We start from the raw sequence: 22,875 nt of genomic DNA, 5'->3' as shown, positions 1-22,875 counted from the left end.
GCACGTAGGGTGGCGTTCGCAAGTCCTAAACGGGATGTTCCTAGGATCAACTTCATGTTGGTTTTTTGGCCTTGTTTAGGATCGGCTTACGAGCACCGTGCGTGGCCGCAAGGCCCAACCTAGAGTAGGATGATCCGGTTATGCGGTGAAAACCCTAAATCGTCGTAGATCTCATCAGCTTCATCTTGATCAAGCAGGACCACCAAGTATCCGTGCACCCCGTACGGATCATGGGTGGATCGGCTCTTTGAGCCGATTCACAGGATAACCTGAGAGCCGATCGAGGCTCGTATTTAACGTTTACATGTATGCCCTGCAGGAAACTAAGCGAGGCATCCTCATCACCTTCCTGACCAGGTATAGGTCAGGTGGCACGCCCTTGCACTTCGCAACGCCGCGTGTGACCAGAAGAGCATTGCGGGCCGTTGCTCGGAGGGGTCTCAGCCAGCCGCAGCTCTAGGCTCTTCCCGGCTCTACAGTGTTGACAAGGCCGCTGCCCGCCGGTGGGTTTTGGCAGTCAACACATTCTGGCACGCCCGGTGGGACGATCTCTACATCAACCACATCGCCATCTACATCTGAGATGGCGGACGGCACGCCAGTCACCTACGAGGATCTGCCTGACGACCTCAAGAAGCAATACGACGAGATCAAGGCTACCCTCGAAGCCGACCTCATCGGCTCTTTTCAGAGAACCCGTTCCGGTGGCATCAGATGGAAGGGGTTCTCACCGCAAGGTGCGCTCGATGGGATAGACCTCTCAACCCCGTCGGAGGAACGCACCAGGGGTCTGCGGCAGGAGATCAACTACCTGGTGGCTCACTTGCTACACCGCCACTCTGAGAACTTGGTCAACGTGTTGGAGCGTGTCGCTCTGCGCGTGATCCAAGAGATCATGAGCCACCAGTACTCGCCGTCAGGACCAGCTCTCGGGACTCATCAAGGAGAGTTGCCATTCCAGTCCCGTCCGCCGCTGCCATATGCGTTGGCAGCACCTGCTGAAGTGCCGACTACACCGGCATTCCTCGTCTACAGGATTGGTGGCGACCCTAGTGACTACCAGTTCTTAATGGAGGCGCCTAAGGAGATCCCTCATGGATACGCGTGCATGTACTGCTAGCTGTGGTAGGAAATACTGCCCAAGGACACACCGTACTGGCCGTTCACCGACACAACCACAATGGCCAAACATCATAGCACAACATCAACAAACTGTTGATGATCTCCCACTGACCCATATTAGTCCTGCCATAGACAACTCCCCTGAGGATGAGCCCCACACCGAAGAAGGTACATTTTCCAATGCTTATAGTTTCATTCTCCGTTATAAAGTTATACTTTATAGATAAATAAATAAATATATATATATATATATATATAAATATATATATCTACCTTGATAGCTTGATGTAATGCTTAAATTTGTAGTTGCCCACGATCAAGAAAACGAGGGCCCAACAAGAGGGAAAATGTTCGTAGCTAAGCTTGCCGGGATGGAATCAAGATTTCGCCTTTCATCTATCGTAGGTGGCGATGTCACCGGACCCGTAAAGAATCTTGTAAATTAGCATCGGATGTAGGAATTTTCGTCAGAATGAAATTCCTATCTTCCCAACATGGAAAGAGCACGTAGACACCTCTCGCGCATTTTGAAAAATTAGTGCACAAAAGTTACACGTAAGTCATCTTTCTCTTGGTAATGTTACTCATACTAGTATACCACATTGGCACGCCCCGTTCCTTCTAGCTTGTTGTTGGCTCTATGTATATCGCACCAACGGTTTATATTGTTGTGAACAGTTAAGGTTCGAGTTCGATGAGGACCAAGAGGAAGTAAAGCATGTTCTCAACAGTCTATTCTCGATCGTCACGCCAAGATCGCAGCAAAGCTAAAGAAGAAATACTTCACTGGAAAGATTACTGGGAGTGTTCCAACTATATCTCCTTTTAAGCAAATGACTGACAAACAGTGGGGAGATCTTGTGAAGCACTGGTCTGATCCAAAGAATATGGTATGATTTGTAAGACTGAGACCAGATCACATCTTGGATTCTTATTTATAGCAGTGTCTCACTAGTCTCCTTTTTGCAGAATTTGGCTAAACAGAATCAGAAAAACCGCGGTAAAATACTTTTACCTAGCCGTACGGGATCTCGTAACCTTATAGTGCACATTCGGCAAAAAGTAAGGACATGTTGTTTTATACTGCTATTTAGAAATATTTTAGTAAAAGATCATGCAGAGTATATACACCGATTAATGCAGCTTATATTATGATCCTCCATTTCAACCACGTTATTCGATTTATAAATGGTAGTACTAAAATGCAGATGTTACATAATGCAAGTAAAAGGGAACCAAACAAAGAGATGACTCGCCAGAGATTTTTGAAGCATGCCGAAGAACAAACTTGAAGTGATTGGAGAAGTCGCATGAGTGTTCTTGTAAGTCTTCTCAAAGATTGAAATTTTGTGACGACTCACATCCCAACTTGTAGGAGTAGTAAAGTACACGTCAATATGATATTATATATGTTTATTAAAATTCATGTGATGTGAATCAGACATGCCAAACTGTAGGAATAAAAGTAGGTCATACACATGATAAATCTACTATCAGCAAGTTTTTCTGTAGTAACTATCATGTTTACACATTTGTACGAACTGAATTTTTTGCAGGAAGATATGAAATTAGAGATGGCAAAACCCGGTAAAAACGGTCTGGAAAAAACCGATGAAGAATGTGTGAAGGCATTTTCTATGGCAATAAAAAAGAAAGGCATTGCCAAAAACACTTTCTTACGGAATGCTGGACTGCTGAAGTGCAAGTCCATGTCCAAGTCAAAGTATTTGCATGCTCAAGTTCTAGAGGAGCAACTCCAAGTAGAACGAGCTGCATCAGCTGCGCTAAGACTAGAAGTCGACAATTTTAGAACAATAGCAGCACAGAAGGAGGCCCTACTGGAGCAGGTTAGGAATGCTAGTAAGTAGTAAGAAGAGTATCTGCTAGATAATTGGAGATGAACGGGGACAGTGACAGGTCATTACCTTCGTCTTGTAAAATGGTTCCTTAGTCTGAGCATATTTCGTAGGTGCATTTATCTGCAATTGCTATGATCTTGGTGGTCGTTTCCTTGTTGTGATGTGGATTTTTTTTTGAACCGGAACCCTGCTGATTGTTAATATTATAAGTGGATTGCCTAGCCCTTTCCATCAGTTCTGACTTGTGGTTCCGTTGGCTCGTGGATGAAGCTTGACATGGTATCAGAGCCCATAGTCTCAAGTTCGGACTTTTAGTCGCGTTGGCTAGTGCATTAAAGCTTGACACTGATGATTTTCTGTGATCCATTGATTTCGAGCTTTCTACATATAGCCCAGGTCTAGAAGCTTGTCAACTGGTCTGGTTCATTCATCGTTGTATTGAGTGGGAAACTCTCATTTGCAACTAGTTGCGCCCGCACCCCATTTTTTGTTGTGACACTTCCAAGTTTCCAAAAAATGCAAACTAAACATCTAGACATACATTGTGTTGTGTCTTGTGCATCTGTGAAGTTTCATCCAAAAATATGTCAAAATGTGGCCTGTGTAAAAAAGAGAAGACGTACGTAAATAGTGTCATGTACTATTTACAGATCATTTATTCTTTTTGTGTAGGCCACATTTTGACATATTTTTGGATGAAACTTCACAGATGCACAAGACACAACACAATGTATGTCTAGGAATTTAGTTTGCAATGAACGGAACAGTGCTTCTCCTTTGTGTTGTGCTGCAACACAACAGCTGTTCCTGCTTCTGTACAGGCGAGTTGTGAACAAAGATACTTATGTATGCTACCAAATTTCGACTCCATATAATCAATAGCTTAACAACCGTCTAATTCAAAATCTCAACACTGTAGCATATACCTCATGCCTATCGAATACAATTATTTCACACACTGAAATATTTTGTACGCGTTTTGAATTGGAGAACATGGGAACCGACTTTGGTTTCTGATTATGACTTGATGTGACCCTAGGCCCTGGATTCCTGAGCAGAAGGTATGTGTAAAAACAAAGAGATTACAAAGTGCTAATTCCCTTTTTTTTGTAAGTCCTGGTGGCATTGACACTCCTTTCTTACTTGCTATATTTTTTTTGGTGTTTATATATAATAGAGAATTACCAGCTTATTGTCGAACCCGTTAGATTTTGGGCAATAATTGTTACGTGGCTGCTTCTTAATTAAAGTTTATCATGTCATGTAGATGGATTTGTGAAAGATGCAGCGGGTCGTTCTTCAGATCGTCTACATGGGATTCCCATCTACATGTATGTTCATGGTTTCATGGAGTACTTCAGCTCATAGCAGCCACATACGATCCTGCAAGATTTGCATTTTTTTTTGACCTTGCAAGATTTGCATTCAATGTATCGCCAAGGCGCGTCCGTGAGAGCAAGAACAATAGTGTAGCCGGCAGTCGGCTATAACAATCTGCCACATCATCTATAGTCAACTTATAGCTAGCATGTACAATAGTAAACTATAAAAGTCTAGTACTTTAACAATACATGGCCCATCTTTTAGTCTCACATAGTGCCTAGGAGCACGTAGTAGTAGCCCACTTCTCTTCTCTCTCCTCCAACTAAGCAAACATATAATATTTTATCTCTTATAGCCAGCTGAGTGTACCTTATTGTACTTGCTCTGAGAACTCTAGAAACATCTTCGTCAGACTCGTTTTGGCGCGCGCAGTTCCCGAGCGAATCCAATGAATTTTGACCGTTCCCTTAAAAAAAAGGAACTTTGACCGTTGGATCAAGCGTTGGAGAACTGATGTGCCAACGGCCAATAATTATGATCGTGCTAACCGATTTTCAACGTGATGATGAATTGATGTGACATTTGGCCGTACTAGTACGGTCTCATATTTTTGTATTACTTAGTACTTGGACTGTGGCCAAATTCGAAATCTCATTCCAGCGGCAAAACTTCCCGCCCGAAAAATACAAATATTTCACACGCTTCTAACTTCCCATTCTACCCTCGTAAAGATGACAACAATGTCCATGTATAAGTCGGTTGGTGGGGGGTCTAACCGTCATTTTTTTTCGATCACCACCTCTCTAGCTCCGGAAACCCCCCGAAAAAAATTCATTTCCCTCACTCTCTCCTCTGAGACCACCCACCGGAACTTCCCAAGTCCCTCTCTCTCCCACCTCCACGGCCACCGCACCGGAACATCCCCGCCGGACTTCCCTGGCCTACCCGAGGCCTCGCGATCCTCGTCATCCGGCTGTCTGCCGGAGCCGCTTCATCGACGCCGTCATCAACCGGACCGGATCATCCCCGCCGAACCTCGAAACCATATACTCATCCAGCACTCTACCGCAGTCGTTTCAGCTGCGGTATCGTCCACCCCACCGGAGCCGCTTCGCCGGATCCGTCGTCCACCGCATCGGATCTAGCTCACCGACACCACTGTGCATTAACCGGATCTGCTTCACCGGCGCCGTGCACGATCTAAACTCTTCTACAGTAGCTTTACTATTGCTTGCCTCGCAAGTTCTTGTTTAATATTGGGGGAACTCTGTTTGTGCTAACGACCCGCCGTTACGAATATGCACATGAGATGAGTAACCATGAAGTGTAATGGCCGTCTCTCCAACCCCAAGTAGCACCTGTACCGAACTTCATCACCGGATCTATCAACCCTGTGAAGATCTGCTGTGACTCCCACAGAGTGCTTCTCCTAATGTAAGTCCCTTGTTTTAGCGCCATGTTCTGGGTTCAGATGCTTGTTTGTCTGAAGCTCTTTTAGTTCATTCCTAGCTATGACCGTAACACGTTGCTATTTTCTAATTCATTGCTAACTTTAAGCGATTGCATTTTGGTTTGCATTCCCTGCTCTGTAGATGTATCCATCATAACTTCTATCTTGCTCAGTCGTTGTTACAAAAATTATAGGTATTATAGTAACATCCTGCTATTATTTAGTTCATGGCCAATTTTAAGTAATTGCACATGTTGGTTCGCATTCCCTGCTCTATAGCTTTTGGCATCGTAACTTCTATATTTGGTTTACATTCCCTGCTCTGTAGATCTAGCCATCATAACTTTATCTTGCTCACCACATTTGTTACAAAAATTATGGCCTGCTACTATGTTGTTTGTGCCAATTTTTTACTCCATGAACATGTTGGCTTGCATTCCCTGTACTACAGGTGATGCCATTGTTTTGTATCTAGTTCATTGTAAGCTAACAAAGTAAGGACTTAGTTTGGCATGCTATCACTCTGCTATCTAGCCTGTAGTACAAATAAACTTGTCATACTACTAGATAATAATTTTGCGTGCCATCTTGTTCTTCAAAAGCTGCATTATTGACTTGACGCTCACATATGGAAAGCTGAACATATTGGTTTGCATTCCCTCTTATACAAGTTCACAGGTGATCCCACTATATTCTGTATCTGGTCCATCCTAAGCTCCAGCATTAACTATCCTCTATGTGTTGCTCATTACAAGTTTATATCCCGAAACATCTTGATTTGCATCCCCTTCACTATAAGTTCAGGAGTATTATTTATTTCACGGCCAAAATGAAGTAATTGCACTTGGCACATGTTGGTTCACATTCCCTCCTCTTTAGCTTTTGCCATCGTAACTTCTATTTTTGGTTTACATTCCCTGCTCTGTAGATGTAGCCATCATAACTTCATCTTGCTCAGTCGTTGTTACAAAATTTATAGCCTGCTACTATGTTGTTCATGCCAATTTTGTACTCCCTGAACATGTTGGTTTGCATGGGACTCGACAGTAGTAAGTCTGATGTTTCATTCTAACATGCTCTGTTATATTGGCTGTTGGTATGCGGCATGCACTCTTTGTTTGCTTATTGTGCGCATTACAATGATCTTGTTATAACGACGAAATGATGAGTTCCAAATTCTTTGGCAAACAATATTGCAGTGTCTTTGCGTTTCCATTGTTGCTGTCTTAACTTGTAATGTCTTTGTTTCAGATATAGGTGCTGCATGGACAACTTAAAAGATTGCCGGATCGCTTCATTGTATTGCTAGGTTTAATTACCATTCAATTTCTCTGGGTTCTGTAATATTTTTTCAAAGCCTTGCAGCTGATGTAATATTTAGTTAGTTTTTATAGTTCTTTCGCGCATTTTTTCTTTGGTGCTTGTGGTAAGTGAGGCTATCCGACAGAAATCAATGCTGCGTAAATATTCTCAGTATCTAAATCACGAATTCCCATCCCTTAAACGGCCCAATTAAGCGAAATCACATACGTGCCGGCCCGCAAAATCCTAAAGCGCCTTTTACGCCGGCATATAAACAGCAACTAAACGGGCTGGCCCACTTACTTATTGGGCCAGCCTACTTGATTTACTGTGGACCCCGCACTTTTATTGGTCCGGCCCACTTGCTTTAAGGTGGACCCCACCGACTAATGGGCCGGCCCACTACCTAGTTGGGCCAGCCCAATTGCTTTTGTGGTGGTCCCCACATACTAAATGGCCGGCCCTTTAAGACGAAAGTGGGACCCACCTGTGTTTTTGGCCCGGCCCACTAGCGTGTTAGGCCGGCCCACTTGCTATATGGTGGACCCCACATACTAAATGGGCCGGCCCTTTGACAGGAAAGTGGGACCCACCTGTGCTTTTGGCCCGGCCCACTAGCGTGTTGGGCCGGCCCACTTGCTATACGGTGGACCCCACATACTAAATGGGCCGGCCCTTTAACAGGAAAGTGGGACCCACCAGTGTTTTGGCCCGGCCCACTATCTTGTTGGGCCGGCCCACTTGCTATATGGTGGACCCCACATACTAAATGGGCCAGCCCTTTAACTGGAAAGTGGGACCCACCTGTGTTTTTGGCCCGGCCCACTATCTTGTTGGGCCGGCCCACTTGCTATATGGTGGACCCCACATACTAAATGGGCTGGCCCTTTAACAGGAAAGTGGGACCCACCCGTTCTTTTGGCCTGGCCCACTGGATTGTTGGGCCAGCCCATTTGATCTAATGTGGACCCCACGTACTAAATGGGCCGGCCCGATAGCAGGAAAGTGGGACCCACATGCTAATTGGGCCGGCCCACTAACTTTTTGGGCCGGCCCAGTTGCTTTAATGTGGACCCCACTTTGTAAATGGGCCGGCCAGATAACAGGAAAGTGGGTCCCACATGTCTTGTGGGCTGGCCCTTTTGCCCGTTGACCGGTCAAACGAGTGCATTCGGCTCGGCCCACATGCTTAGTGCGCTGGCCCATTAAAGTTCTGACCAGTCAACCTTAGAGGTTAGGCCCGGCCCACGTAACTAATGGACCAGCCCAGCTATATAGTTGACCGGTCAAACTAAGTCAGCTGGCCCGGCCCGCAAACTTAATGGGCCGGCCCGCTTAAGACGTGACAGGCCTCGTGTGGGCCTACCATCTACCACGGGGTTTCAGCCGGTTAACGCCGTTAACTGCCAGTTAACGGCGTCAGCCACGTGTCAGTTTGCATGACGTCAGCAGTCAACGGGCTCCCGGAAACACTTGCGCAACGGTCCGATTTTCCGTGGCGGAAGGGCGCCCAAGCGCGACGGACCGAAAAAATCGTCGTAGGACTTTGCCTGACGCAGTTTCGACAACAGAACCCATATCGTCGGGTTAGGCCCATAGGCGACGAAAAATGCCCCTTAGTTGACGATTTTGGGACGTTGTCTATCAGAACTTTTCTTGTAGTGTTACCAGAGGGATGGGATAACATGAATCATTTTGAATTATTAAGACAAGACAATAGGTGATCCGTCCAACAAAAATGCCTGCATACACAATATGTATATATTACAACCTTAAACACAGATTCATTTACTGGAATAAACTTAGAAACACACATACTACAGAACATGTTTTCTATAGCACATACAGGGATGTATTTTATAGCCCAAGATGTATTTTATAGCACATACAGAGTAGAAAATGTTTAAAGAGATAAAATAGAAATATACATAATATGTGTGCAGTTATACACACAAGAAAAGGGCATATGAGTGATATGTGTGTATAATACAGAAAAATACATCCTACATAGTTTGATTGTGAATAGAGCATGTAATTAAATGAGTAAAAGTACATCCTACAAACAATGTAGATGGGATTTCATCATAAATCATCTTAAAACATGCTGTTGACTAAGAGTGATAGTTTTACATGTATTTTCAGATCATTTAATAACATGCTTTTGTGTTAAATTACATGCTCTGTGCCACTTTTCTACCAAAACATGTTCCATTTTATTTGTAAGGGAGCAGATCAGTTTTACAATGCCAAATCTACCCCCTGACAGCTCTACATGATGTAAAAATATCCCCTGACCATACTAATCAAGGAGATTAAGGAACAAACAGAAACAGAACAGATCAAAAAACTTAGAGCTGGCTTTGGTCTATTTTATACAACGCAATATTTCATAAATACATGCAGTATAATATGGTTACATGTAGTATAATCAACAAGGAAAACCCAGTAAAAACATGTAAATAAAACCATGTACGTTACATGGAGCATGGTGCTGGTGCTATCAACACATGTAAGTATTAGGTAAAAAATACATGCCAGAAGATTGCTGCTCAGATATACACAGTTCATTCTGAAAAAATACAACTAAAACCACCGTAATGCACCATCGTGTATCAACGAGCTCCAACAAATCTACTACAACTAGATAGTCGACGAGATCGAACAACACACACACAATTTCAGTTCTGAGGAACAAACACGCACGAAAATTGGCCCCAGTAGAACACAAATCTAACAAGTATCTCCTCAATTGATTATCCGCAACTAAAATGAAGAACAAATCGACGATTGAGTCCCAAAACATAGCTGCCGAACGGGACGAACACAACTAGCGCAAGTACTGGAAGCATCGAGATCGAGCAGCTAGCAGAAGTGCTGGAAGCATCGAGATCGAGAGATAGAATCGAGATCAAGGGACTCACCAACTGGAAGTACTGGAAGCAGCACGTCGCCGACGAAACCCCCCGACGATGCGTCAAAGTCCGACGAGCACCCACCTCGAATGCGTCAAATCCTACCCGCCTCGGATGCGTCGATCCGCGATTCAGCGATGGCGAAGATGCTCCACCAACACTCCCACTGGCCAGGAGGATCGCCCACACCGGCCCGACGACCCGCTCGTCGCCGACGAAGCCAATCCAGTGGGGAATTTTGGAAATCGCAAGAGGAAGATGAGATGGGGAGGAGAGCTGAGACGGGTGGGCGAGAATGAAGACGACGGCTCGACTTCGAACACTCCGTCGCGGAATCCGGGCGGCAGTTGTTGGACGCTAGCGTCGAATCGCAGGAGCCACAGATCCAAGATCGGACGGTGCGGAGAGGGGAGCACTCTGGTAGACAGCACGGTGCCCCAGCAAGAAATAGATTTCTCGTTTGAAATATTTAGCCCTTCTATTTGCTTTTTTTTTCTGAAAAAACTACATCCCATCCTAATCACTGTGACTGTGAGTTACTAAAACGCGTTGCTGCGGGAATCGGTTGTGGTTTTTCTAAATGATACTCGTGTAGTGAAGAAGGATGAAGTGCGTTTATGCGGGGCGTTGGCATGCCATACAACCTATAGACTTGCATAATAGAAGAAATAAAAAATATAAGAGCAGAAAATATACATTGGCAGATTGACACAAAAGCCAATTTTTAAAGAATTTAGCTGGCATGGTTGGTATGGCCATCTTTTTCTTTTTTGGAAGGAGTTCAACTGGATATTGTCGGTGCAGATACCAATTTGTACCGGGCTGGTGACAACAATAACACATTAGCCAAGTTACTTTTTCCAAACTGTCAATACGTATAAGGCTGCATCGTATTTTTAAGATGTGGGATGACCTTCTATTTTTCGTAGGAAGTGAAGCAATGCATAAAAACCAAATCTGACAGAAGACATTCTATTTAGCTACTAATACATCTGGTACCCAGCAAAAGGAATCGATTATATACTCCAGCCTGGTACGATCATTTTATGGTATGTGTAACAAATGCCAACCTGCGACCGAGGATCAATTCCGCTCCACTCCCCTCACGTCACCCCCTCATGGCGACTGAGGGGGCGAAACCCTAGGCCGCCGCCGCCACCCCCCTCTCTTCCGCTCTTCCTCGTCGCTCCCGGAAGCGCCGCCGGGCTAAGTCCGACACGCCGGTGAAGGGGGCGGCGGGGATCTGGGATCTTGGCTCCCCGCACGGTGGGTAGGAGGAAGAACGCCGAGCCGGGCTCGTCATGGCCGATGCGGCTGCTCGGTGGTGCCCCCGCTCTGTTCGCTTGGCCCCTGGCTCGGCCTCAGGTAAGGGCGGCCTCTGCTGGCGGAGGCCTCGGTGGGAGCTCAGGATCCCAGGGCTCTGGTGGTGGGGCAGCACCGACTTGGTGGCGAGTGGTGTCTGCGGGTGCGGGCCGGCCTTTGCGGCCGTGTGGACGGCGCGGAGCCGGCGGGTGCTGGCCGTGGCCTGGGAGCCCCTTCGGTGGTCACCGGCGTAAGATAGGAAGCCACCAGCCCCTCCCCTCCTCGGATGCGCCCGATCTGGCTGGTTTTGAATCGGCTTAGAGGTTGGCGGGACTTTGCGACCGGGAGAATTCCCTGACTGGTGGTGTCGGTCACGACGGCGACGACATCCATGGGCGACGCCTTCCCCATCGGGGGCACCGTCGAGGTACTGTCCTTCCCCCTCCTCCCATGACTCCGGGTGAAAACCTAATCTTGGCGTCGTTCCCCTTGCTGAAGGCGCGGCCTTGAGGTGCTTGCGTTTGGAGGTGTGCCAATGTCTTCCCCAGCGTTCCCAGCAGCTTCGTCTCTGAAGTGTTCGATCTCCGGTCCGCTGAGGTGCTTCTCAATGTGCTTGGACTGGTGTTGCTTGCTTGGTTTGGTCTACTTCAGTCCTAGCCAGCAGTCTGCATCCATGCTCAGGGGAGCGTTTCCACCAGTCGACGGTGTGGCACCCTTCGAGCCAGGGCGAGGAGGCAGGGAGCCTTCTGCGACGATGGACTGGATGTGGATGTTGTGCAACTACCCGATGTTTCTCCCTTGTAAAGCCATACAGGCCGGCTCCCTCTTGAATTCTTTGGCACCGGGTTGCTGATAGCTCAAGAGGATCATGTTGTTGCAAGCGGTTCTTCAAGTTTTCTGTAATTGCGTTGTGTTGTAAGCTGTTCTCAGCACCCTTGTACTCTGCCATTGTGGCTTTATTAATTTAAAACTGGGCTTAGACCTTATGTTTAAAACAAATGCCAAACTGCAGGGGCTCGGCCGGGCCAGTAGGGGTCTGGTTTGCTCCTGTAGATGCGTTCGGTCGGTTACCGCATGCGGCGGTGGAGGTTGTGCCCTCCAGCGTGGCCGCTGTTCAGCCGCCTCTTGGCTCTGGTTGTTTCTTCTCGTTTCTGTCGGTTGTCATTGCTTGACCATGGCGAGACGGCGGTGCTGACTCGAAGACCGTGGTGGCGCGAGATGGTGAGTGGTGAGGTTGGCGGAGTGCGATGGAGTGTCCTGGGTCGTGGTTCTTTGGGGGTTGGGAGAAATCCTTGTCGGATGTCCGACACCGCCGCGGTTACGCCCGCGGGCGCCGCCATTCCTTCTTGAAGGGCGCCGGGTTCCCCCTCCCCACACCCCTCCCGCATTCCGGGGGAAACCCTAGGATTTGTCCGAGCAACAACGTCGTCATCATCGCATCCCTTCTTGAAGGTGTTGCTTAGGTATGCGGCGCTTCGGAGGGCTAAGATCGTGGTGGGAATTCTCCGGAGGACGCAACCGTGGCGGATCATTAGCGTTTTCATTGATCCGACTTGGTCGACATTTCTTTTTTTTCTTTTTTCTTGGGCTTTGTTGTGGTGCTTGCCCCAGCGGTGGTCTCAATTTTGTATTGGTTAGTTGCTATATTAATATAGCGGAGTGAAAGCCTATTTCGAGGCAACAAATGCCAACCTGCAAAACAAATGCATCTGGTTGGGTATCAATCTAGCTATCCAGATTAAGAAAGATGAAACCTGACTGCTGAGGCATCCTTAGGATGTGAGAAGGTACTTGCTAAAGCATTCAGTTGTCTCAACAAAAAAACTGATATGGTAGGCCTGAGCTAAATAGGATAATCGCTTCAAGGTAATAATTATTTCTATAATTTTTTTCTAGGGGAATTATTTATATAATTTGATACGTGAACAAACGAAAAGAGAAGAGAGCATGTACCTACGGAGAGACCAGGGACTGATAAATACATCGTCACTCATCAGGGTAATGGGATCGCATAGGAAGGACAGTACTACTGATCGGGTCTCCAAATTTGCTGAGCAGACCAGCCACGATGATATGCTTGCCACTATGATGGGTTGGCAACCACCCGCACGGGAGAATTCGTGAAGCTATGAGAGAAGCAGATTCAACAGGTTTTGCACAGACCTAAACGGTGAGGAAATGTATGATTACCATCTCTCAAGTAAACAAGGTCGTCTTCAAAAATAAAAACAATAATTAGAACGAAGCGATGAAGGGTTTTCTAAAAAACCACGGGTGTTAGCTGATTTTTTTTTGAGCAACCGGCAAGAGCACTGCCTTTTCATTAAGCAAGGGGGAAAAACCGACCAAATTGTACAGGAGAGGGCATATTTAGATTAAGGTGGTAATATGCCCCAGAAACCACGCAAAGAAAAAAAGAAAAAGGGAAAGGGAAAAGTTCAGTCATGTTCGGCCGGTATGGCCGGCCCGAAGCCGTTGATGGCACGATCCCTCTGGAGGACGCCTTCCTTTGCGATATCGGCAACCTCAAGATAGGTAAGGCGGCGCCCAGTGAAAATGCGTCTGTTTCGTTCCTTCCAAGCATTCCAAAGAACATATAGGAATCGGCCGCTGATGCGTTTTTGTTCCTTTGTAGCCTTTCCAGAGATCAAGTCATCCCACCACTCAGAGATGGATTGGTGGACGTGGCGATTATCAGGGCTGTCATCGTTGTCCCAGGTCTTCATCCGGTTCCAAATGACTATAGTGGCGCATGTAGACATAAAGGATATAAAGGTTCATGTGGCCAGCCCCTGATGATGAGCATATCTGCAGTGAGCAGTTTTCCGTGCAGGGCAAGCCATCCAAAAAGCTTGCACTTCGGTTCGACGTGAGCAGCCCATATCTTTGTTGCAAGAAATCTAGCCTGACCACCAAAGAGCTGGGCCTTGTAAGCAGAGCTGGCACTGTAAGTCGAGTCGGTAGTGAGAGTCCATAATATGGAGTCTGGTTGCTCAGGGGCCAGGTTGACGGCTTGGATGATGTCCCAAAGCTCCAAATATTGCGCCAGCTGCGTGGGATGTTATAACATTCATTGTCCGGAGAGAATCACAATTGCGCCTGGGCATCATGGTAATCGTCGTGTCCTCCTAAATGCTGAGGGAACGTGAGTCCTATGCAAGTTGATAGACTTTGGTGGACATTAAGCTGAACCCAGGCCTAAATCTCCATCATATGCTTGCCACTATGATGGGATATCATATGCTTGCCACTATGATGGGATGGCTAAGATAACTTCTCCTGATGCCCTCCATGCTCAAATTTGATTACCAGTTGAGTTTCATGACTGCTAGCACATACATGCTCATCAACAAATACGAGCTTATTTTTGTAATGAATCAGAAACTGTACACCACCTCTTTATAGATTGTCCTTTTGTTAAGATTATTTGGCACATGATATATTTAACTTATAATTTGCCTCCTCCGGCTAATGTTACCAATATGTTTGGGAATTGGCTTAATGGAGTTAATAAACAGGATAAAGCAAGAATACAGATTGGCATTTCAGCTGTATGTTGGCCTATATGGACAACTAGAAATGACATTATCTTTAACAGACAAACAAGAACTAATTTTTGGCAGGTAATCCGACGTGCAACTCACTGGATTCAGCAATGGGCGCTGCTTCTACCGGAAGATCAGCGGAAGAATATGGCTACTGGGTGCAACCGTCTGCTAACGGTTACTCATGACTTCTTTTTCCAGACTACTGGGTGGCATCACACTAGTAGACTCCGAGATGTTTAAGATGATACTGTTTTTCATGTTTAAATGGTTGATACTTGTCTCAACCTTACCTTTTATGTGATGTAAGACTGCTATACTACTATAACTTCTCTTTATTAATAAAGGCCATATGCATCGTTTCGATGCAGAGGCTGGGCTCTGCCCCTTTTCGAAAAAAAAACAAATACGAGCTTATTCATTGTGTTCTTTTCGCACATAGTCTCTCACTGTTGCGGTGTGTTCGATTAACAACTTCTATTATTTTTCCAAAAAGGAGGTTTAGACCCCTGACCTCAACAACTCCAATATATTGAGATCAAAATAGCAATGGGAAGATAGTGAACTTCAAAATCACATAAGAGAAATAACGAGCCTACGCAGGCAAAGGCAAGAGCACAAGATTGTATATATGAGCTGGATTGGTTTAGTTAGCATGGGTCCAGGAGTTGGTAGAGTAGGTGAGCCCCTCAACACCCCATGTTCTGAGATTGAGAGCAAGTGCAATAAAAGAAAGAATAATAACATGTGCAATAAAAGCAAGTATACATCATTTCTTCTATATTGCTGCCGTCCTGCGTGCCTTTGTTCTTCTAATGTTTAAAATCTTACTCATAAAGCCCAGGAAAATCATGACCTAATAGACTAATCACTCTGTCTGGACTTATTAGCGAGGAAGAAATCCACACAATCAACCTACCTTACAAACCAGATGTCTGCGACGCGGCGAAGCACAACTGCCACACTACTAGTATTAGTGATTGCATTCTGGCACCTGCTGCTCTGGATTGTCATCCGTTTCAGATAGTGTTCCATTCAACGTGTTTGAATTATAAAAGATCTTTGCAAGTTTGTGTTAAGAACCACTGATGACTCCTGTGAACTATGTTTAGTATATTTGTTAGAAAATTGTCACTTCAGTCTCCCTGGCTAATTTGGTGGTGCCAAATTGTTCTGTGTTTACAAACAGGAAACAAACGCGCCAACTGTGTGAATCTTCGTTCTTCAGTCGCCCTGGCTAATTCGGTGGTGCCAAATTGTTCTGTGTTTCTCCTCAAATGATACATATGGATATTTGTGACAAATGTTGAGAAGGGACGCAAAAATAGTATGAAAGGTGATTATCAAATTGAAATAAGGGTAGAGCTATATTTCATTTGATATAAGAAAATCCATACATAATTCAAGGGTGTTCCAGAGTGAAAAAGTATGCTCCCCAAATGTAAAAGCATTCTCAAAATTATTCGAGGGCGCTCCAGAGTGAAAAAGTATGTCCCTAAAATGTAAAAGCATTCTCAAAATAATTAAACATGCAAATGCCCAAATATCTTATACATGTGTAAATTTCCATGAAACAAAAGATACTTGTGCACTAAAAATAATTTGAGTGCTCTAAAAATGCCTTTTGGAAAACTGTATTCTTTTCCTGAGACGCAAAAAGTGATATTTTCTATGGAAACTAACATACATATTGACGACTCAAGTATGTACATGTGTAAACTGTTTCGTATACTGTTTCATTTTGTGTATCTTTTCCAAATTTACCATTCATTCTAGGGACCAGATGATCCGGCGAGCCACTTCGCCGCACCCGAAGATGTGTGAGTTGACTTTCTACAACTATAAAATAGAAACCTCTAAAAGATACCCAAAAAAATGTTGCTGAAATATTGGACTGATATTTGGTCCTACGATGCTTACCTTATTACAGATCAATGCAGATTCGCAGGCCATCATGGGCTAGTTGTACTGGTATTCCTTCTCTGTTATCATAGGAGTTACACATCGGGCCAGCAGAAAATAAATTTGATATAGAGGTTTAAGCAAGAACAAACCTGCCCGACCATTCTTCCAGAACGTGGTTTTCTCTGTGATGTTCGAACTCATGGTTCATTCCAATCAGAAGAGCTCTCTTAGGGCATATCCTCTTGATAGTATCAAGAGTCTGCAAAAATCAGTCAGCATTAGCATTAAGTGTTAGTAGTAATTGCTAGTTTGACTTGTGCTATATAGGGCATATCCTCTTGATATTATAGTATCATGAGTCTGCAAAAACTAATTGATTATGACATCTTGACATGCACAGATGCAATTGCTGGTTCAAGCTATATAGGTTTGCTTTATCAATATGCTCTAGGCCATAGCTCTTGGCTGGGCTCATGCAAAGAAGGATGTCTTAAACACCAAACTGATATTCCTAAGAATTTGAAGCTTGAAAAAATATTTCAGAGACATTAAATTTAAATCCATATTAACCTCAGTAAATGTAAGATGGCTACTGCGAGCATGCCCCTGTTCAAATTTCACAAAAGACCATATCAGTAGATTCGATGACATATGGATTTGCTTGCATTAAAGATTTAACATTCTGTTTTCAGCAGTCTACAGACTTACCACCCCATGTAACCGGTTTGTTTCTAGTATAAGAAGGTCAAGTTGTCCAGCACCATACTTTGAAATTGCTGCATCAGAATGCACTCCAATAAGGGAACAAATTCATCAGGACTTGTAAGGTGTAAAAGGAAAAAAGAATAGATAAAATGTTTGGAAATGGGATCATTATTTGCATCGGTGTAACCCATCAATATCTAGAAACATGATGGCAGAACTCTACCATTGAAAGCATCTTTGAATGACAGATGTTACTGTACATTAACAACTTCAAAGTACTGAATCCTTGCAACGTGCAAAGTTGTGTTTCCTGTAATCATTCATAATTTATTTTAGTTTGCTTTGAAAAGTGCATCTACACTTTTGTTCCTTGACAAACATATCATCCTAATTCTTTAACTTATATAAACTATCATATGGTATTGCAAATAAGATTCAACATTTTTTCATGCAAATATACCCCAAAAGCTGCCACGGTACTCATAAAAAAAGGTAAAGGATTCAAATTAGTTGGATGAAGAATGATGGCTATGGAATAATCGTACTGTGCTCAGTTCTAGGGAGAATTCTGGAGACATCAGACAAATATGCAACTCTGGCTTTCCTCCCAAATAGGAAGCCTAAACAAACATAATCCTCTCCGTGCATGACCTGGAAAGAGAAGCTAGCACCATCGTGAATTCAGGATGGAAATATAGCAAGATCAAGCAACGTTTCACAGTAGAAGGTAATGTATGTGTATCATACTGGCAAGGGCACAAACTGTAGCCCCGATGATATAAATGGTTTGTCAACGTCACACTCTATTATCGTCCAGTCTAGTTGAGCGACTCTGGCCACTTCATCGCCTTCCTCCACCTTCTGTTCCACCAAGTATGGGAATCTTGCTGCAACACTGTAAAGTTAATAACTGATGTTAATTACCTGATATGCGTTGCCTTATATGCGCTATGATGAATTATATGACGTACGGTAGTCCATTCAGGAAGCTAAGGTTACCTTTCCATTGTGAATTGTGTGAGGAAAACCGGAACTCGATCGATCTCATTTTTATGGTTGCTTGGGTGTACCAGCCAAACATCATCAAGACCTAAGACGGCATCCGCATGCTCATGAGTCAGAATAATCTGCACGCAAAGGACCGTTAAGTATGCATTTATCTTTACTGGAAACTTAAGTTGAAAGAATGCCAACCATGCATGAAGACCTCACCGAGTTAATGGAAGGAACTTTGTGGTGAACAAACCACCGGAGAACTTGTTCTCTAAAGGTCTTGCCGACATCAATTAGAATGTACTTATGTGTGCCATCGTTGTCGCAATAGTCTATCAAGAGGGATGTGTTGCACCTGAAAAGGACTGATCATGTTGAAAAGGAGCGCCAGTTTGGATAGAAAAACACAAACTAGCTAAGACCAGATGAATCATGATAGCCCATTAACACCGTTGTCACATTATATTTGTTAACTTTCTTAGTGGCTAAGATCAATTTTCCTTTTCTTATTTGTGGTTCTCCCTCTGATTCAAACTAGTTGACTCCATTTTATCTAGATACGGATGTATCTAGTCAACAAATATATCTAGATTTCCCCTTAAATTTGAATCGGAGGAAGTATAAAAATTTGTTGCAAAATCTTTCTAGGGATCGAGTCACACTAGAATTGGTATAGGTTTCCCCTTAAACTTGTACATTTCATATCGCAGCAGATACATGACGCCAATGATAAATGGACTCTATGAAGGTCGTTAAGTCTTAAGACACCGTACCCAGAAAAGGCTCAAGGAGAAAATACTGGCCACTGTAAAAGGTTCTGATACTTTAATCAGTATATCTATGGTCGTTTTTGTTCGATCTGATGGTACAAGCTGATAATTAGTTGATGAGGAGACTCCTATGGTGTGATGATAGGCATGCAAAAGGGCAAAGCCGCAGCACCTCGTATGGTTTGAATCCTACCTTTACCTTAATGACAAAGCCGGATGGAGTGCCCCCCCCCCCCACTCCAGTGGTTCCAAATATAACCGATTTGCTCGTGACTGATTGGAGCGCGCGTGAGTTCGCGAGAGGGCATGCATGTGAGAGAAAGGGTTCTCATGAGCCAAAGGCGGCTCCTAAAGCGTGAGCGAGCGCACCTGTAGTTGGGGTTCTGCTCCGGCGGGAGGGTGTGGGCCTGGGAGCAGGTGGCACACGGCGGCGTGGACGGCCGGATGAGGCACCTTACATCCGGGAGCGCTCCGGAGCAGCCCGTTCCCAGGAAGATGAGCGACGACGCCGGGGCTGCCGCTTCTACGGCGTCTTCGTCCGGCGGAGCCATGGCTGCAGCCTGCATCGGTGGTCGTCGTCTCCTTTGGAAGAGAGAGGTTTTAGTTCCGGTGGGTGTGGCCTTTCTTGTCTCTCTTCCTGGTCGTTTGGTTCCGGTTGGCGCGGCCTCACCTAATCGCCCTTTTCTAATGCGAGTTCGCCTTTTGAAATCTTTAGCCCTTATATTAACTTGTTTTTTTCTGAAGAAAACTGCATCCCATCCTAATCACTGTGAGCTGGACGTTTACTAGAATATCATTCATAGATACGGATGGTTTATGAGATGACCTTTTTTTGGCGATGCATGACAATCTGATCTTCACCGGTTGGATGAAGCTACACATCCTACAGGGACAACTCTCAAGTAAACAAGCCGTCTTCACAAATAAACAATAATTAGAACAAAACGGTGAAGGATTTTTTTAAAAAAAAATCCATGGGTGTCAGCTGATTTAAAAAGAACCATGGGTGCTAGCACGTGAAAACATTCATTGTCCGAAGAGAATCACAACTGCGTCTGGGCATCCTCGTCTGGGCTACCAGGTAATCGCCGTATCCTCCTAAATGCCAAGGGCACGTGACACCTATGCAAGTGGATAGACTTTCGCGGACATTAAGCTGAACCCAGGCCTAAATCTCCATCATATGATTGCCACTATGATGGGTTGGCTAAGGTAACTCCTCCTGATGCCCTCCATGCTCAAATTTGATTACCAATTGAGTTTCATGACTGCTAGCACATACACGCTCATCAACATATACGAGCTTATTCATTGTGTTCTTTTCACACATAGTCTCTCACTGTTGCGATGTGCTCGATTAACAACCTTTATTATTTTTCCGAAAAGGAGGTTTAGACCCCTAACTTCAACAACTCCAATATATTGAGATTAAAATGGCAATGGGAAGATAGTGAACTTCAAAATCACATAAGAAGAATAACCAGCCCACACAGGAAAGAGCACAAGATTGTATATATGAGCTGGATTGGCTTAGTTAGCATGGGTCCAGGAGGTGGTAGAGTCGGTGAGCCCCTCAACACCCCACGTTCTGAGATTGAGAGCAAGTGCAATAAAATAAAAAAATAATAACATGAGAAAAAGACACGTGCAGAAAGCTTGCAAAGACATCTCATAATATTTATTTTCCAAACAAGCTACTCTCCTTTCCATTATTTGTGTAATGGAAATACTTAGTCCTTATCCAAACATTCAAAAGAAAACACGAAAAGGGATTGGCAAAAGATAGTGCCCTCGCACCGATTGGGAACCCACTGGTTCATATTCAGCATTGAATATGCAATATGGGGCAAAAACATATCCGCACTAGACAAGACATTTCATAGAAATTCTAGGAATACAATACAAAACCATTCAAACAAAAGAAGAAAAGACCTCTAACCGAAACTATGGCCCTTCAATTCCAAGGTTGTAGACGCCCGAGGAGCTTACTGGACGACCCTTGAGAGTTCCATCGCCTTGTTCATTGTCTCCTGTGCTCCCAACTTCATCCTTTGCGCATCCTTTGATCAAAATATACCTGCCGATTACATGATAAAAGGTTAAGGTGATTACAACAGGGGACCTCAAATAAAATTTGTTAAATGTGATTTTATTCCTAATATTCCAGATAGAACAGCACACAACATCAGTTAACAACATATACAATTTCATGTCTCCAGACAAGAAAGCATAAAACAACGCCACCCCAAGTAAGAACCCAACGTACTCCATACTACTTTCGCCACTCCACAGGAGAAAATAAAGATTAGATGTTTCAATATTATTGCAAAAGGAGCATTTCAGATTACCATGGCAGTTTATTTTCTTAAGATTTTCTCTCATAAGAATAACATCTTGGAATAATTGCTACATATTTATTTTTATTTTCAGAGGGATTTTAGCTTTCTGGATCCTCTTATTATTAGCCCAGCTATATTTCTCTCTAGCATCTAATACACCAATCTAGTAGAGAACTGTTTTTTTATTACTTAAAGACCACAAAATCCATCTAGGCCATTTTTCTTGTTCAACAAAGCATCATGATTCTTAATGATATTCCATTGATTCAATATATCAGGGAACATGTGTCTCCTAAAAGGAATGTTAAATTCACATTGGATGACATGGTCAAAGAAACTTCCTAAGCCAAGGAGATGTGAAACAACAAAGGATAAGTTGTACATAAATGCAATTCATCCATCCAAGGGCCAAGGAAAAATCTAGCCAAATTCTTAGAATTAAGGATCAATTGTCTACCTTTTATCAAAACATTCCAGCAAGGAGAGTTAGTAACTCTAGGTTTGACTGATGCCCCAGTTTTAAATCCTCTCCTATGGTTATCCAATTTTTCATTGAAAGTTTTGTTAAGAGGGAACATTTCCATGTTATAAGAAGGACTCCAAGATATACATAAATCTAACTCTACGCCATTGCTCAGAGAAGCCCCTAACTTTATGAAATTCTAACATGAAATTCCAACTCACCTTGTCATAGGTTTTTTCAAAGTCACGCTTAAGGATAACACCAACCTATTTTTAACATGGGCATGGTATGGTGCATTAACTCATGTAAAGATAACACCCCATCCATGATATTTCTCCCTTTGATAAATGCTTTCTGTTGAAAGCTGAATAGTTTAGAAGCATAAGGGTCTAATCTTAAATTGAGATCTTTTGTGATCAACTTATAAATGCATCTAAGAAAACATTTGGGCCTAAACTATTGAATCTTATTAGCCTCAACAATTTTAGGAAGCAAGGTGATCACATCATAATTCAACCTCTGCACATCTAAAGTTTCATTATGGAAAGGCACCAACACATGCATGATATCCCATTTAACCAGATCGCAACAATATTAATAAAACTTAATAGGAATATTACTAGGTCGAGGTGCTTTATTAACCTCCATGGAGAAGAGAGCATTTTTAACTCATTCGATGGGAAAAAGTTTAGTTAGGTTAGCATTATCCTCCCCATTGATGATCTCCTCAGGTTTCTAGAGATTTAGGGATAAATGAAACATTTTACCAGGGGTAGGTCAAAACAGGTCCTTATAGTATTCAGTGGCATGTTGTAATAAGTTTTTCGTACCCTCAATAATGACATTATCTTTTTTCCTGAGTATGCACTGTATTCTTACTTTTTT

At 43.9% G+C, this 22,875-nt stretch overlaps 1 protein-coding gene across 2 annotated transcripts in view; it reads right to left on the bottom strand.

The window, feature by feature from the left end:
* The window catches only part of LOC127293706 (putative hydrolase C777.06c), a 140,702-nt gene extending 120,850 nt beyond the window's left edge, over positions 1-19,852 (bottom strand). Inside the window, exons 1-10 of one of the 2 annotated variants that reach the window (XM_051323345.2) lie at positions 19,558-19,852; positions 18,638-18,773; positions 18,425-18,552; positions 18,173-18,320; positions 17,971-18,076; positions 17,429-17,496; positions 17,291-17,326; positions 16,870-16,979; positions 16,736-16,797; positions 16,101-16,310 (exon numbers count right to left, since the gene is read on the bottom strand). In XM_051323345.2, the coding sequence (XP_051179305.1) occupies positions 16,740-16,797; positions 16,870-16,979; positions 17,291-17,326; positions 17,429-17,496; positions 17,971-18,076; positions 18,173-18,320; positions 18,425-18,552; positions 18,638-18,773; positions 19,558-19,754 (987 nt within the window). In that variant the 5' untranslated portion in view covers positions 19,755-19,852 and the 3' untranslated portion in view covers positions 16,101-16,310; positions 16,736-16,739. Of the gene's footprint in view, positions 1-16,100; positions 16,311-16,735; positions 16,798-16,869; positions 16,980-17,290; positions 17,327-17,428; positions 17,497-17,970; positions 18,077-18,172; positions 18,321-18,424; positions 18,553-18,637; positions 18,774-19,557 lie in introns of those variants that run through there. The other variant, XM_071818750.1, reaches the window with a different exon arrangement.
* Between the last annotated feature and the right edge of the window lie 3,023 nt (positions 19,853-22,875).

Source organism: Lolium perenne, chromosome 4 (assembly GCF_019359855.2).
Source record: "Lolium perenne isolate Kyuss_39 chromosome 4, Kyuss_2.0, whole genome shotgun sequence".
In the NCBI taxonomy this organism is placed as follows: Eukaryota; Viridiplantae; Streptophyta; class Magnoliopsida; order Poales; family Poaceae; genus Lolium; species Lolium perenne.
This window is presented reverse-complemented; position numbering and strand designations above follow the sequence as displayed.